This window comes from Monopterus albus, unplaced genomic scaffold, assembly GCF_001952655.1.
Source record: "Monopterus albus unplaced genomic scaffold, M_albus_1.0 scaffold424.1, whole genome shotgun sequence".
In the NCBI taxonomy this organism is placed as follows: domain Eukaryota; kingdom Metazoa; phylum Chordata; class Actinopteri; order Synbranchiformes; family Synbranchidae; genus Monopterus; species Monopterus albus.
The window spans coordinates 185,117-201,438 of NW_018128304.1; the positions used below are offsets into that span (position 1 = coordinate 185,117).

A 16,322-nucleotide genomic window follows, 5' to 3' on the forward strand; every position below is an offset into this window, starting at 1 on the left:
CCACTGGACTCTAGAGCAGTGGAGACGTGTTCTCTGGAATGACGACTCACGCTTCTCTGTCTGGCAATCTGATGGACGAGTCTGGATTTGGCAGTTGCCAGGAGAACGGTACTTGTCTGACTGCATTGTGCCAAGTGTAAAGTTTGGTGGAGGGGGGAATATGATGTGGGGTTGTTTTCAGGAGCTGGGCTTGGCCCCTTAGTTCCAGTGAAAGGAGCTTATAATGCCTCAGCATACCAAGACATTTTGGACAATTTCATGCTCCCAACTTTGTGGGAACAGTGTGGGGATGGCCTGTTCCTGTTCCAACATGACTGTGCACCAGTGCACAAAGCAAGGTCCATAAAGACATGGATGAGTGAGTTTGGTGTGGAAGACCTTGACTGGCCTGCACAGAGTCCTGACCTCAACCTGATAGAACACCTTTGGGATGAATTAGAGCAGAGACTGTGATTCAGGCCTTCTTGTCCAATATCAGTGTCTGACCTCACAAATGTGCTTCTGGAAGAATGGTCAAAAATTCCCATTAGCACACTTCTAAACCTTGTGGACAGCCTTCCCAGAAGAGCTGAAGCTCGTATAGCTGCAAAGGGTGGGCCAACATCATATTAAACCCTATGGATTACAAATCAGTGGGAGGCAGAGGACAAAAGAGATGGAATCCAGAAGTGAGTCCGATTTTTGTGCTTCGTTTCAGAACGAGCTGAAGGCAGTGAACCACCTAACCCTTTATTTTTGTCCTGTCCCTCTCAGTTCACTTCCAGTGAGCTTTATATCCACTCATGGATGTGAGGAACATGAAACAAACAGGATTTCAGGATTTATCCTTCTACAAAACACAGCTCAGCTACAGACAACACAACAACAGTGGATTCACAACCTGAAGAAACACGGCTGGAGGTTTTTAAAAGCGTGGTGTCACAGTTTAAATCTGAAATAGGCAGTTAGATGGAACAGCATCATGGAAAATAAGACATGTAGTTACAGAAACAGTCATTTATTTAGATCTTTATTTGTTATTTATATCAGATGTACATGTAGGAATCATTAGACAACTCACTCATGTCCTCACTCAAACCAGTCCTCACAAAAATAGCCATGCAAGTACACAGACACAAAATTAAAGATCCTTTCCCATGTGGTTGTCCAGATCTCGGTTGCCAGGGCCCCAGGAGGCTGGATATGATGTTGACTGGAAGGAAACAGACTGGTCACAGCTGGACCTGTGTGTGTACATGGGTGGACAGGAGGGCGTCTCCTAATATTTGCTCTCTCTCCTGCTATCTCCTCCAGCTCCTTCATGCCTGTGTCAATCCTCCCCACCGCCCTCCATCGCTCCTCTTCATCCGCTCATTGTTCCACCGTCTCTCCTGTCCTTTTAATATCCTCCTCCTCCCTCAATCCCTCCCTCCCTGCTCACGGAGGAGGGTGAGAAAGGTAAACTTTCCCACTCGTTCACTGCCCGTCATTTTCCTCACCACCTCCCGGTCCATCTCTGGTCCATCCCTAATACAGGTTAGTTTCAGTCTGACTGATCCAGATCTGACGTATATCTTCAGGTTGTCAGGGGCAACCGAGAGAAAGCCCCATCACAGCTCAAAGAGCCACTGAAGTTACAGCCCATTTACAACAGTCTCTGTACTTCATACCTCTAGGCCAGGCTGGAAAACTATCAAATATTTTTTAAAAAGCTATAGCAAATTTAACACAGAGACAATAGACAGATCAATTAATGGATTTAATAACCACACGTTTTCCTGCCCTGTAAATAAAATGAGAGCCAGCTGACAGTGAAGACGATTCAGAGAAAAAAAACTAATCTTCTCTGAACTCATATGAAACATTTATGTTTTCTGAAGGAAAATTCATTTTAGAAAATGTGATCCTCGTTACAAATGATTACAAACTTTTTATTCGTGGCAAGATTAATTTTGAATTATAACGGAGATCCCGCATGCCTGTCTGTCTGTCTTACTTTAGGGGGTCGATGAACCAAAACAAACTGTTGATGAAACACTGGAGCAAGCAGATAAAAATATAAAATAGAATCAAAAAGTTTGAGAGGTTATTCTGAATCCTAAACGCTACCTAAGCTCCTAATTTAAGCTTAATATTCAGCCAATGTTGTGCTTCTGAAACCCACAAACTTCCACTTCATTCCCCTCTGTCGACCACTGAGTGGCAGATAAAACGCAGCAAGAAGCAACAAACACACACACACACACACACTGTCGTGCTGAATATTAGCCTCACACAAGAGGAAACATGGCTTCCCCTTAATTCACCACAGACACTCTGTGTGCATGACATGTGACACACAAACACAGGGTAAATGCACCCAACTCACACACCCACTGAACTATAGGAGGGTTCATGGCCTGGCGGCACGATGATAGACGGGCCATGGCAACAGGCCAAACCCGGCGAAGTAAACACTGTAAATGTCTTTCTGCCTCATTTCTGGTTTCATATTTTCGATCCATTCCTTTATGGCTCTCAGCCTTTAGCTTCATCTCACCTCTGTCTCTACTTCGCCTCGTTCCTTCCCTTATTACACCCACCTGTCACTTCTCCCTTTCCTTCTCAACTTAATATCTTCTGCCTTCTATCAAGACAACAGTCTGCACTCCATCTTTACCACACTTCTCTTCCTCTGCCCTCATTTCTTTCTTTCCCTCTCTCTCTCTCCTTCCACAGGGGAGCAGCACACTTAATTGAAAACCCCCCGAAGGCAGATGAGAGAAAAACAAGGAGGATGAGAAGAATCAGAATGAAACACGGCCACTGTCTCTCACTAACATTTGTCTGTTTGAATGGACGTGTGCGTTTGTTCCCAACACTCGGAGCCGAGGAGCAGCTCTGTGCAGAGGGAGCGGTGGTGCCACAGATCCTGGTGTCCGGTGTGAAACTGTTAACACACACAGCAGGGAGGGCCCCACAGCCCCGGCTCTAAGAAGTCTACAGTTCTGGGAAAATCCTCCGTCTGCTGCGATGACAGATTTGAGCAGATCATATACTGTAAATACAGAAATGCATGCATGTGCACACAGACTGAGCTTACACAGGGTCGTGTGCTGTAGGGCGAACACTTTCCATCCAAAACCTCTGTTTAGTTTTTAGGTTGTAGCATGGGCAGCACTGATAGGAAAAATGTCCCAGTAGTAATACAGTAAAGGTTTGAGCCAGAGCTGCTTTTATCAACATTTTCATATAAACACTGAATTAAGTGGCTACAAATGATGTAAAAGGCTCATAAACAGTAACAAACCACATCAACTCTGCAGCTCTACAGGACTTTTCAGCAGCTTCTGGTTCACAGTTTTGGCTTTGCAGCACAGTTACCCTGCGATTCAGTGTCGCATTTATAGAGCAGGTTGATGTGATTCACAATTAAGCAGAGAGAGATGCACACACACACTGTAAAGATCCAATTCTCTCACAACACAATGAGCCAGCAAACACTCATAAAAACTACATGAATACAATATTAGCACACAGGCAAACAAACCATTAATTACTACAGATGCAGATTCTTTGTCCTGCTTTCAAACTGCAGACACACCCACTGTAAAAATAATGTCACACACTGCTGCTGTACAGATGCAATTCTGTGTAATTACTACACTACACACACAGACAATAATACCGTACAAATGGAAATGCAAGCCATTATCACAGGCGCTTGCACAGACATATTGCTCCAGTGTGCTCTTACTGTCTCTCAGTAAATTAGTAGACAATGAGGTCACACTCTGGTTAGTCAGTAAACAACCGCAGCCCGACAGCTGCCATCACCGCCTCTGTTAGCTTCACACCGCTAATTAGCCGCGCTGTGGTGCCAATCAGCTGTGCTCATGAGGACAGCTCTGCCATTGTGCCTAATGAGAGAAACTCTCCAAGTGTCTGAGAGGAAAGTTAACTGCAAGGACACACAAAAACACACATTTAATCATCCACACATTTGTAATGTCCTAGTATACAACATTTCTGCGTTGTCCATCCATCTATTACTGTGTGTAGAGGGACACATGGACAAGTCACGTCTATCACAGGGCTGACACGGAGAGACAGACATCCACTCACCCTCGCGTTCACCTCTACAGGCAGTCAGCCGTGAGGTTCAAACCCAGGACCTTCTTGCTGGGAGGTGACAGTGCTAACCACTGCCTCACCGTGCCATCTGTGTATTTCTAAACTGTGCACAATCTCTCTGCTTTGGAGTCACCTAACATTTTAAATACTTTGTAACAAGATTCCTGTGTGCCAACAAATCTCATCTTACACGTGTACATAACATCATAAAGTGAAAGTAAGTTGTTTTTGTTTGTTGTTTAGTTTAGTTTTCAACACAACCAACCAACAGCTAACCATGTACGGTTGGTAGGGCAACAAATGGGATGAATTCCATTTGTATGAATGAATGTTACATTTAGTGAACAACATGGAGACCGAGTGTCGGCCGCATTAACTACTGAGCAACAACAGCCTCGCAGCTGTTTTGTGCTGGAGTTTACCGTTTACTACAGGCGGCGAGCGGCTTCTAGATACGATATGTCGTTGTGGATTTAACAGTTGCACCTGTGAGCAGGACAGACTGAGAAACGGTTCTGCACACAGTTATGTTACAGTTAATTTTTACTGGATATACTTTTAGATAATTACTCTGTTTACCCCTTATTTAGCTCAGAGTTGACAGGAAGTAGTGCTGCTCTGCCAAATTGTTGGTCTGACAGAGTAAATCGCATCAATGCACAGTCAATAGCACACCTGCTGGAGCTCTGTATCGCCTAGTTAACCACAGAGTTCACCTCCAGGTCAAGGTGAATATATATATATGTGTGTGTGTGTGTGTGTGTGTGTGTGAGAGAGAGAGAGAGAGAGATCTCGCTACACTCCCATAATTCTCGGGTTCCCCTGGGATAAAGGTAGGTGATGGGATGGAGCATACACACATCCAGCCAGCCTCTGGGTATCATCAAAACACACAAAGGACGGTTACTGGGTGTGGAGCGAACCCTTCACACAGGCACACAGAGCCAACAAAAGGCTGGAGAGAGAGTAATGAGAGTCTACAAAAACAGGAGACAGGAGGGGAGAGTGTGCATGGGAGAAACATGCACAGACAGTTAATCAAGCAAAGTCTGGGGAGAACGCTGTGGTCACAGTGATGCTTCTGCAGGAAGCTTCCTAACATTGAACAACTGTTGGTGTAACAACCTGCACCAACAGCAAGAATCTGACATTAACACAACCGCGACCTTCACTTTTAGCTGAAACCCAAACCTCAGCCTCTCTGCTCCATCAGTTGAAGCTTCTCAGTCCTGTGGCTTCATAATGTGACAGATCCATGATGCTTTTGGTAAATGCTGAACTTGACTACACCAGTACCGCAGTATTTGAACAGAACGCGCTGAAATGAAGTGTTAAATCCCAGTTAAGAGTCAATTTGTTATAATCAGAGGTTTGGCCAACTGGTTCAGACTGGATCCAGTAACAGAGCCAATAATGGGTAATTAATGAACTGGCTGAGTGTTTTCCTGGAGACCATTCAAACCTCATACTGGATTAATATGGGTTGAGGTCTAAGGCTTGTTTTTATAAAATGTTTTTACTAAATTTTATTACATTTTTTAAAATCTTAGGACAAGTTTTTATAGCCAGATGAATAGTTTTTGATAAATTCAAAGGGTGAAAGTGAGAAGAGGCAAAGGAATTCAGTAGGTCACGGCTGCTTTGCTTCACTGGATATGAAGTGTAATGTGACAAACGCACTTTGTTCTCTTGGCTGACAACAACGTAGCTGAAGAGGTTCACTCTAAAGTTCTCACACTTTCTAGGTCACCCTGGAAGAGACCTTCAGAAAAATGATGTAAGTAGGGCGACGTTCTACTTCTTTAGATGATGAAGTGTGAGCAGGGCTTTGGCTTTTTAACAAAACAACAACAAGAATTTAACTGTGTTTATTTTGCACTTAAAATTTAGGATGAGCATGGACTTTGTTCTGTTTTGGATATATTTGTACATGACACTAAAGTTGCTTAAACTCGCTTAATTAAAGCTTTAACAGGGAGGCAACAGTGGTGCGGTGGGTAGAGCAGTCGTCTCCAACCAGAAAGTTGAAGGTTCAAGTCTCAGTGCCTGCAGTCCACATGTCGAAGTGTCCTTGGGCAAGACACTGAACCCCCCCATTGTCCCTGATGGTTAGAGCCATTGGTGTGAGTTGGCGCCGCAGATGGCTGCCATCGGTTCTGTACCGGAAACAAATTCCTTGTGTGTAACATACTTGGATAATAAAGGTGGTTATCTTTATCCCGAGAAGTAAAATACAACATTACACATCGTTTGTGCCACCAGATGTTTATGACAAAATGTTACATGTGTTATTAATTATGACATGAGGAAAGGAGTAAGTATATAGAACAAAATCCCTGTTAGGGGGAGGATGGTTGTGTACACAGGACTTTCTTTCAGGAGCGCTGAGTTCAATTCCAGTGTGTGGCTTGTGCTTTTCAAGAGTTTTTGTTCTTAAACGTATCGATGTGGCCTTGTTCCTAAATGTGACTAAGTCGTTTTCCCCCCAAAACCTAACCAAGTACTTTTTGTACCTAATCATAACCAAGTGTTTGTGGCAAAACTGTGACAGTTTCATAATTGTAGTATCATATTTATGACAGTTTCCAAGATGATGGCGTTCTAGTAGCCTGCTGCTAGCTAGCCATCGTGTTTATAGCTGTTTCCATGACAACAAAGGTTTGTAAAGATCTGTAGTGCGAGAGATGTTGTTAATTTTGGTGTTGTTGTTCCTCCTGTGACCATAGGGAGCTATTTAATGATCTTCCCCCATGGACCCATGGGGGAAGGACAAATGATGACAAATGATGACATGGGCCTCACAGGTTGGAGGAGTTGTTAGTCCTGAGCATGAGGCAGTTGTACAGTGAAGCCAATGATACACTTCCACATCAATTTCATCATGTGAGGAGGTACATGTATACAGTACATCAGAGAGTGACTTCTGTTGAATGTCTTTTATAATAGAGGACTGTTTGATAGAGGACTTTTGTGGACTGACATGATCTGTCCTCAACAACCAGAATTTGACTTGTCCCTGTGTTTTATAGAGTCCCTGTGCTTAATGATGACTAAGGTCATTTATTACAGTGATCTTAGAGGGTGGTACAGGGCGTGCACCTCTCTCTCTGCATGTTTCGCCATCTGTTGTTGCAGCTGTAACAGCATCCACTTCTGACTGGTTTCATGCTGAAGGTGAGAGCTGGATGCTTATTCAGACACAATGCCAGCATTTTACTGTAGCCCCTTTTCCATCGCCTGGTACCAGCTCAACTCAACTCGACTCGACTCGACTCAACTCAACTCAGCTCTACTTGCTTTTGGTGCTTGGTTTTCCGCTGCAGACGGTCCCCTCTCAGTGTAGCTGGTTGTCATAGCGACACCGCATCACACTGCTGTGACGTCGAAATCAACCGACACAGTAACAATGAAGAACATCGACGGTACGCTGTTCTTGATTCTCTGTATGTGCCTGTTTTTAGTCAGCACAGTAAAGTAGACGTTGGCGTTAAATAATGTTGCTTTTAAAAACGGTGCTTTCCTTGTTCCAGGACGTCTCGCACGTTGATGGTGTGATTTCTCTGACCAATCACTAGTCTGCAGTGTTTACACATCACCGTTTGGTATCACCTCTACTCACTTGGAACCTCAGAGGTGATACCAAAACTAGTACCAGGTACCATCTCCAACATCTGACTGATGGAGAAACAAATAAGTCCCTTGTGGTGCTGGTGGCAGCTGCGGTGAACGCGGTCCCTCATAGAAATGAACAGAGAGGGCTAAAGATTTCAAACCTTTGAAACTCAGTCTGAACGTGGTCGTATGCAGGGTTGTAGAGAAAGAGTGACAAAGAGAAAAAATACACACAAACATATGTGTGTGTGTGTGTGTGTGTGTGGGAGAGAGAAAAGACAGATTACAATGAGATGAGGTGTGTGAATGTGTGTTTCTAAGGGAAACTGGGTTTTATAAAGTCCATCAGCACAGCAGGGGGAGAAGAAATCACTCCTGCTGGCGAAAGTGCTAATGGCTCTGCACTTTGAGTGTGTGTCTGTGTGTGTGCGCACTGATTGATTGAACGTGCCAAGTCCATCTCGCCATTCCCTGATGGGAGCCAAAGTGTGAAATTGCCAAAAACGTAAACAGCAAGTAATCAGGACAGACACACACATCAACAAACACACTTTCCTTCACCATTTAGTGCTCTCTCACTTTCTCTTTATAGCCCTCCCTTGTACACACACACACACACACACACTTCCACCTGTTCACCTCCACCTTTCTTTAATCACTGGTATTTTTATCCACTGTTATCCACTTTACCCACCCACCACCCCCATGTGCCCAGAGGAAAGTGTGAAAAGTGTCTCTGTATCACTGAATCATCACACAGCTACAAAACCACATTGCTGTCATAGACAGATCAATCACTGAGAGATGTTAATTAAAGGGCTCTGTTATGTTTGTGTCTCCTTCTCCCTCTCCAGCAGTATTTGTGTTTCCAGGCAGTTAGCAGATACCTACAAACACACACTTATAATGAAGATTTCACAGGATTGTTTGTGTGTGTGACACATTTAAGTACATAGTAGCCAAATGAGTTACTAAACAAGAAAAAAAGGAAAGGGGAGGGGAGGAAAATGGATCAAATGGATCAAACTTTGATCAGAAAAAAGACTGAGTGCACAGCCTGAAGCAGCAGAAAAGAACTCGCTGTGTGAACAGATAACCACCCAAGTCGAATGTGGAGTCGTTTGTCCCAGTAGCTGCATTCCCACTGCCATCGAAAGCTGAGGTGTGGTGAGTTTACAGGGGTCTTTTGGGCAGTGGGAAAGGGGCTATGGCGTTATTTTACTCCCTCAGTCTTAATTCTCTTGCCATCTTGTGAATTATGACTGATTATTGTGCTTCTTCAGGTTGTAAATGTAAACTTTCATTTGAATGGCAACAACTTGATCAGAGGAGAGATGAACAGAATAAACAGCACACGCTCTCAGGATGCAGAGGGCTGCAATGTTAGCTAAGACACAGGCTGATGGGTAAAGTATCAGGACACTGTACTCACAGCCGAGACAGGGCTTCATTCTTCTGAAACAGCAGCTCTGGAAGCTGGCTGAGGCGGTTCCTGTTGAGGCGACTGAATAAACCAAAAACAAAAATATGTAAAATTATAAAAATCTGCAGTGGAAACATTATGGTGAACTTAGCAGAGACGGTATCTTCATTCAGTTTGTGTTTGTGTGTGCTCTCACAGTCTTTCCAGCTCTTTCAGCTCATCAAAAGCTCCTCTCTCAACGTTACTGATCTGGTTCTCCATCAGATGCCTGCAATGACAATAATTGAAATAAACATTAAACTACACATCAGACAAGCTGAAAATTGAAATAGATCACTTTCAGCCCAGAGATTTTTCTGTATAGTCTTCATTCAGCACAAATGGCAAATCAGTTTGTCAGTTAAACAAACACTGTACACAGGTGCAAGCAATGCAAGCAATGTGTCCTGATAACTTACTTTGCCTTTTTACCACAAAAACACCATTCAAACTTACATTTATCTGTAGGAAAATGTCAGGACTTCTGCAGTTTTCATCTAGTTAAATGTAAAACTTAATTGAAGACCTATTTCACACCCACACTGGCAACAAAGTCTGTAGGATATGAAGAAAAATCAGCTGAGCTTTCATGTTGAATATAAATCAATTACTTTGCAAGTCATTCTGGGAAGAAGAACGACAACATAGTACCAATGTACTATACTCCAATGGCAGTGCTACTTTCTTCCCTAACCAACACAAAAAAGCACAACTGAAGTTAACGCGACATCACAGAGATAACATCAACTGAACATTTAAAATAATTAACCTAAATATGAACAATTATTTTTAAGACGTATCAAAACAGAGTTCAAGGCATTTCATGACTTTTTAAGGACTAAAATTCAGGTTATTAGATTTTAGACATTTTAAGGCCTGGCAGACATCGTGATGCATCAGTGCATCTGGGAAATGAAACTAATTATGGCAGTTATGGCTTGCCTTTTGGCAAAGGAAACAAAATTCAAGCAGGAGCACTTCATTGTTTTGCAAAGAGATAAGAAAACTGCATGAAACTGAAAAGTGCTTGCACAGAAAGTGATTCAACCAACAGTCTGACAAACCAAAACAAAAACAAACTGCAACATGATTCAGCCTGTCATCCATTAAAGTGACAACACGTTCTTCCTCCCACCGACTCTGCTGGTCTCTGTTTATTTGATAAACACTCCCCACAGACATCTGCATCATAAACCACTGGTGTAACACTCCATCCCCTCCTGACAGCAGCCAGCCCCGGGCTCCCAGCGGCCTGCTAATCTGTGTGGAGCGGGCCTCCGGAGATGTCATTAGTTCTTGGCATGTCAATGCTTTCAACGCCACATGTCCATCACTGACACTCAGCACCGTCACAGCCCTCAGGTCAACACGGGACAACACCGCTCATCCAGCCGCTCCCAGAGGATACAGTGTTTTCAGGTCAAAAGGTCACAGAGAAACCCTCCCTGCTGTTAATCTGACTGACACACACACCCAACAAGCACCTCTGGGTGACTCGTGTGTCACCGCTGAGCTAAAGCATCGTTCTGTGCCCTCTGGCTTTTGATGGCACCACAGAAATAATTCCCACATTCCTACCAGACTTGGAACTGGGAACGAATCTCTGCTGCTGCCCCATCAACTAAGAGCCTGGCAGCTGTGAGAAAAGCCTACGCCTCCTCATTTTCCACAAATTTACCTGGTGATAAATATAATGACTGTGTTGTTCTGGTTGTTATTGTCCTGATATCTATAATAAAATGTTGCCAACACTCCAGTAAAAACTGACAAGAGCTCAGTCCAACAACTGTAAACATCCAGAACACAAGTACATGTATCAGTGTGGCTGTGACTTACAGGACTCTGAGGTGTTTGAGGCCAGAGAAGTCTGTCTTGGTGACGACTGTCAGGTTGTTTCCATTCAGATCACTGAAAACCAAGACAAGAGCAGATTAGAGAGCAGAAAGTCAGTTTCATGGTGATGCAGCTGTGTGAACATCTGCCCTGCTAATGATAGTGACCCTCCTCTCACAACACTCATTCTGTTAATATCTGTTCATATCCTACCTCGACTTATTTTGGATAATCCACCAGACATGCACATTGTACAGACTGTGTATACTGTTTGTATTGTTTTAGGATTTTTACTGATCTCTAATCTGTATATTACTACAACCCTATTTTAGGTTCCTTCTTTATTGCAATGTTTGTATTAAATCATCCCTGCAGAGCTACTGTAACACCAGGATTTCTTACAAAGGAAGTTGATTAAACTCCACTCGAACTCACTTTCCTTTGTTTTTAAATCATGAAATGCTTTCACACTTTCTAGGAATTTACACTGTAAAAAAATCTCTGCATTGTAAAACATCGTGGGATATTTATTAAACCTGTTGCAAATTACCATCAGGTGCAGATAATATTGTGGCACCATAGTTGATTTACCATCAACACTGATGTGTTAATCTAAATACACCTTAGAATCTGATGCCTGACGGCTGCTGCGCACATGTGGACTGACATGAAGCGTGACAGACAGTCTGTGTTTACACTGACTAACTTTAATGTGGTTGAAGGAATCAACAAACATATTTTGGAACTGCGATCATGTCATCTTCTGCCAGTCAAATCATCTTTCATCTTGTTCAGTAATTGAAGCGTGGTGTGACCTGAAAGCCTGCACACGTCCTGTGCCAGAAATGAGCTGCAAAACCTTAGAACATATCTCCCGTTGTTTCTGCACTTTGAAGTTATTTTCACTCACTTTGCAGTGGGAGTTCACTTTGAGGACAATCTGCCTTGTTCTTTCTAACTGCAAGAAAACTGTTTCTCCCAGACTTTCGCAGTGATGAAACAGAAAGTGTTTGACAGGGCTGTCATGATGCTCCTCGGCCCAGCTTCCATTTTCAATTGCCCTCTCTAAAGGTTTCCTGTATTATTGCACACACTCCAAGTCACTTGAGTTAAAGGCTTCAGAGTCTTCCCATTTTGTTTACACAGTTCAGGTATTAACAGCTGCCTGTGTGCGTCATGTGATACTGCACTTAGCCAGGAAGTCTTTTCAGCACAGCCACAGAGGCTGCTCCTAGCAGGAGGGGCTTAACCTTATGACCTTATTGTCTTCTTTGATTGACAGCTGGGAAGAAAGAGAGGGAATGATGTCACTCTTCCCATGAGGCTTTGTGGAAGGAGAGGTAAACCGAGCCCCATGCACGCACCTGGATGTGTGTATACAGTATGTGCAGTGTCATGTTCCTGTGCTACTGTAAAGGGTGGAGCAGTCTGACCTTGTCCTGTTCTAACAGACAGAGTGAGTGGATGCTGCGGTTTGGGTGTGAGCCAGATCTGGAAATGCAAGCAAAAACACTCAGCAAAGTAGAAAAAGAGAAACGTGTGTGTTCATAACAGAAAATGAGCCCTGCAGAATGTGAGCACTTTGAATCATCAGAAAACCAAAAGGAGGTTGGTACACACAGCAGCACAGTGCCCGAGCTCTGAAGAGGAAACACACAGGTGTTGTTCTGGATGACGAACGGCCAGAAAAGACAAAACCACCGAATGTGTTGTCTAGTAGATTACATCATGAATGTATGTGTCTTTGTGGAAGAAAATGAATGGTTTAGATTAATCCAGTAATGGGTAAAGGATTTGATAGATGAATCAATATTAAAGAGTCATTAGTGGGAGCCCGACTTCCTAATGAAAACACGCCGCCAAGACCGTGATTTATGAGGAGAAGGACTGGAGGAGCACAGCTAGGGAGTGCACAAAGTTCTTCTTCCTTCTCTTTAACAAAACTGGTGCAGTGACAATGTCTGCATCTATTCAGTGTGGTTGAATTGTGGCCAACTGCCAAAACTCTGGCTTCACTGCAGTCACACAATCTAGTCAAGCCAAAGGCCGCACTAAAGTCAAGACTGTGACATTTGGGTGTTGAAAACAGAGAAACAGTCTCATCCCATTGGGAGAAAATGCCATGTGTGGAGGTCTTACAGTGTAAAGGATGGAGGAGGAGGAGGAGGAGGTGGTGGCTTTAATAGAGTGGGGGGGAGAAGCAGAGGATTGGCTTAGAGCGAGGGAGGGAAAGACGGATGGAGACAGGTCATGGCGGGGGGTCCAGAATCAATCCCTGGATGTGTGTGAAATTACCCTGACAGTTAGATCACACAGGCAAAACAAGCATCAGGAGGGGAAGAGACGCACAGCCAGCGATGGCCACATTTTCACACAGCAGGAGGGCGTGCGTAGCTGCTCGGGCTGACAGCAAGTCTGAACATATCAAGCAGTAACTGCAACATGCACAGAGAATTTGTCTTTGTTGTATGAGGAGTAGTAAAGAGACTGAACACAGCCCTGATGGAGCATGCTTAAGTGAGTTGTGTGCAGCATGATGGGGTCAGGGGTCAGCTGAGCGACAGACTCCCCTCCAGTGGTGACTCTGCCAAACAATGGCTCATTCAAGTGGGACGCGTCTCTCGCACACCCACGCAATCGCAGCCTCAGTGGGCAGTGAGGCAGATGATCCCCTCAGCTCTGCTCTCCACCCTTACATCTGACATGGAAGGAGGCAGGAAGAGGCGTCGCTCAGTCAGTCGACGTGGAGAGAGATGACAAAAACAAAAGACATCCACTGAGTGGAGGCACTGATCCTAGACATCGAGATACACACAACAACAAAACACACAGAGACCGATAAAGCAAAGACATCCAGTCTCAACTAGTCTGAATAAATGGACAAACAGAGACCGATAAAGCAAAGACATCCAGTCTCAACTAGTCTGAATAAACAAGGAAACAAGAATTTTTCTGCTTCATCAGGTGTTTAGTAAACAGCACTGGAATCCAGGTGTTCAGACCGAGTCTGGTAAAACGCTGCTGTGTTTTAACACAGGGGGCTGTGTTGGGCTGAAGGGTGTGGGGTTGCAAGAGGAGTGTTGTAGACGTGCATGACATGGCTATGTTGAGATGAGTCTACGTGAGCGGCTTCATTCACGTTTCCAGCTGTGAGTTTGTTGTGTTTTGGTTAGCCATGCTGCTAACGTAGCCTACTCTACCTTAGCACCGATTCTACCAACAGCGTGTCGGCACTGATAGGCAAAACACACTGTTTAACGTCCAATAACTTAACAAATGAACATCCATGGCATGCCATTATGGTGCAGTAATTGTGGCCCAAATTCAACAGTGAATGTCAGTCAATGCTCATGCTAACAAGGTAAACAAAAGTCTTCTTCCCATATGTAGACGTCCACGTCCCACTCGTTCCCTTATGCAATTGGTCAACGCAGGGTTTTTGCTGAAGGATGTCACCGTCCGATGTGATGCAAAAGCTGGATCTTTGTCAACTTTTTCACTGCACAGGGCTGCGTCGTTTTGCCGGAACTATCCCCCTGTGTCTGCTGTCTGCAATGAACACAATCCCCCACAGAAATGAAGAGGGCAGTGTGTGAATAAAGGCCAATAGACAGTCAGATTTCTTTAATCTGGACTGTGGAGAAGAAGACAAGGCAGGACCTCAATGTTGATATTTAGTGTAGATTGGCCTTATTCACCAGTAACAGAAACCAGTATAAACCATAGTAAACAACAGAAATGTACAAGCTTGGGGTGGTTTCATTCTGTTTTTGGTCATCAGAACAGGACAGTCAGTACGTGATGTTGCTCAGCAGGAGGTTTCTCTCACTTCCACTTGGACCAGGATCTGACCATGACTGATGTACTGCCTATATCAAATGAAGACTGGCAGCAAATATTCTACCAAGGAACCAAATCCAGCTGCTTTTATTGCTAAAATACAATCTGCCTAACACCTGCTTGTGAACTACTATCAAGTCAACACAGGATGTAAAAGTGTTTCTCATTGTCACCTCCTTTGTTTCTTCCTCCTCCTGATCTTTTCTTTGCCATCTCCTCCTTCCCCAGTTCACTCTCCTCGTCCCATCTTTTTCCCCAGATGCAGCACAGTGGATGTGACTAATATTAGCGACTGCACACATTCATGTCTAATGACACTTCATTAGTGGCATCTTTCCCGTTGAGAGGCTGCGGGGGAGATGGTAGGATGATTATAAAAGATGGCCGGGGAGAGAAGCTGGTGGCAGGAGCTGCTAATGAAACTGAGAAACGAGGTGTGTGCCTGTGTGAGAGAGAGATGAACCTGAGGAAAACAAAGCTACTACTTTACAATTGAATTATTCTCCTTATCAGCACCTGGTGTCTTCCCACTTACAGCTACTGAGATCGTAATATTTTAAGATACTGCCATTATCTCAGTACATGGAGGTGAATGTATTGCTCACAGTATTGAAGAACTACTTAAATAATAAAAGACCTCACAACAGCGTGCGCTTCTAGAAACTGTCCAGGTTCCTCAGGATGATCCACAGACCTCGCTGTGGGCTCGCTCCAAGCTCCCAGTGGGGTGTTCGCAATCCCAGTGAGCTCTGTGGATTGTCCTGAGCAACCTGGACACTGTTTCTGCAAAACAAATCTTAACAACAACAAATTTCAAATGGCGATTTTCAATGTTTGGGGATTAAGAAAATGTGCTGGGCCTGTGACACTTGGCGTCCACTGCTGTCATCACCAGATCAGAACTCTTCGAACATTTACCGGTTCTTGGCAGTCATTCTGAATTAAATGAAGGAGGCTTTCAGCGTTATACTCCAGCACTGACGCTCTCCAGAAAAAAAGCTCCAACTACAACTAGAGGAATTTGACTCGTTAGTTCTCAATATGTGATTAACTGTGAATGTGAAGAAAGAGGAACATGTATATTCATAATTTCTGGTAAAGTTTAGGTAAAATCTCCAGTAAATTCATTTAAATCAATGCAATAGTCCAACAAGTGGGATGCATTTGGTAGAGGTGTTAGACTCGAGTCATGTGACTTGAGTTGCAAATTCGAGGACTCGAGACCTGCTTGGCTAGCACTGGGAAAATACTTGACTTTAACCTGGTATTCAAGATTTGAGACTTGTGACTTTTTAAATTAAATATTTGCATTTTTATTGAGAAGTTATGTTTTGCTTTTGACACAACTTGGTGATTTCTAGCTCAATGTGTGCAAACCTGGCAGCCTATCAGAACGCAGCAGATAAGCAGATGGCGACACAGGTCGCAGGATGCGACTGTTCACCTATGGGGCCTGGTCCAAATATAATAAAATGTGGTATAA

At 43.9% G+C, this 16,322-nt stretch overlaps 1 protein-coding gene across 1 annotated transcript in view; it reads right to left on the reverse strand.

The window, feature by feature from the left end:
- The window catches only part of LOC109952001 (slit homolog 1 protein-like), a 58,066-nt gene that overhangs the window by 34,494 nt on the left and 7,250 nt on the right, over positions 1-16,322 (reverse strand). Inside the window, 3 exon segments of the mRNA XM_020586823.1 lie at positions 9,137-9,208; positions 9,324-9,395; positions 11,003-11,074. Coding sequence (XP_020442479.1) covers positions 9,137-9,208; positions 9,324-9,395; positions 11,003-11,074 — 216 coding nt within the window.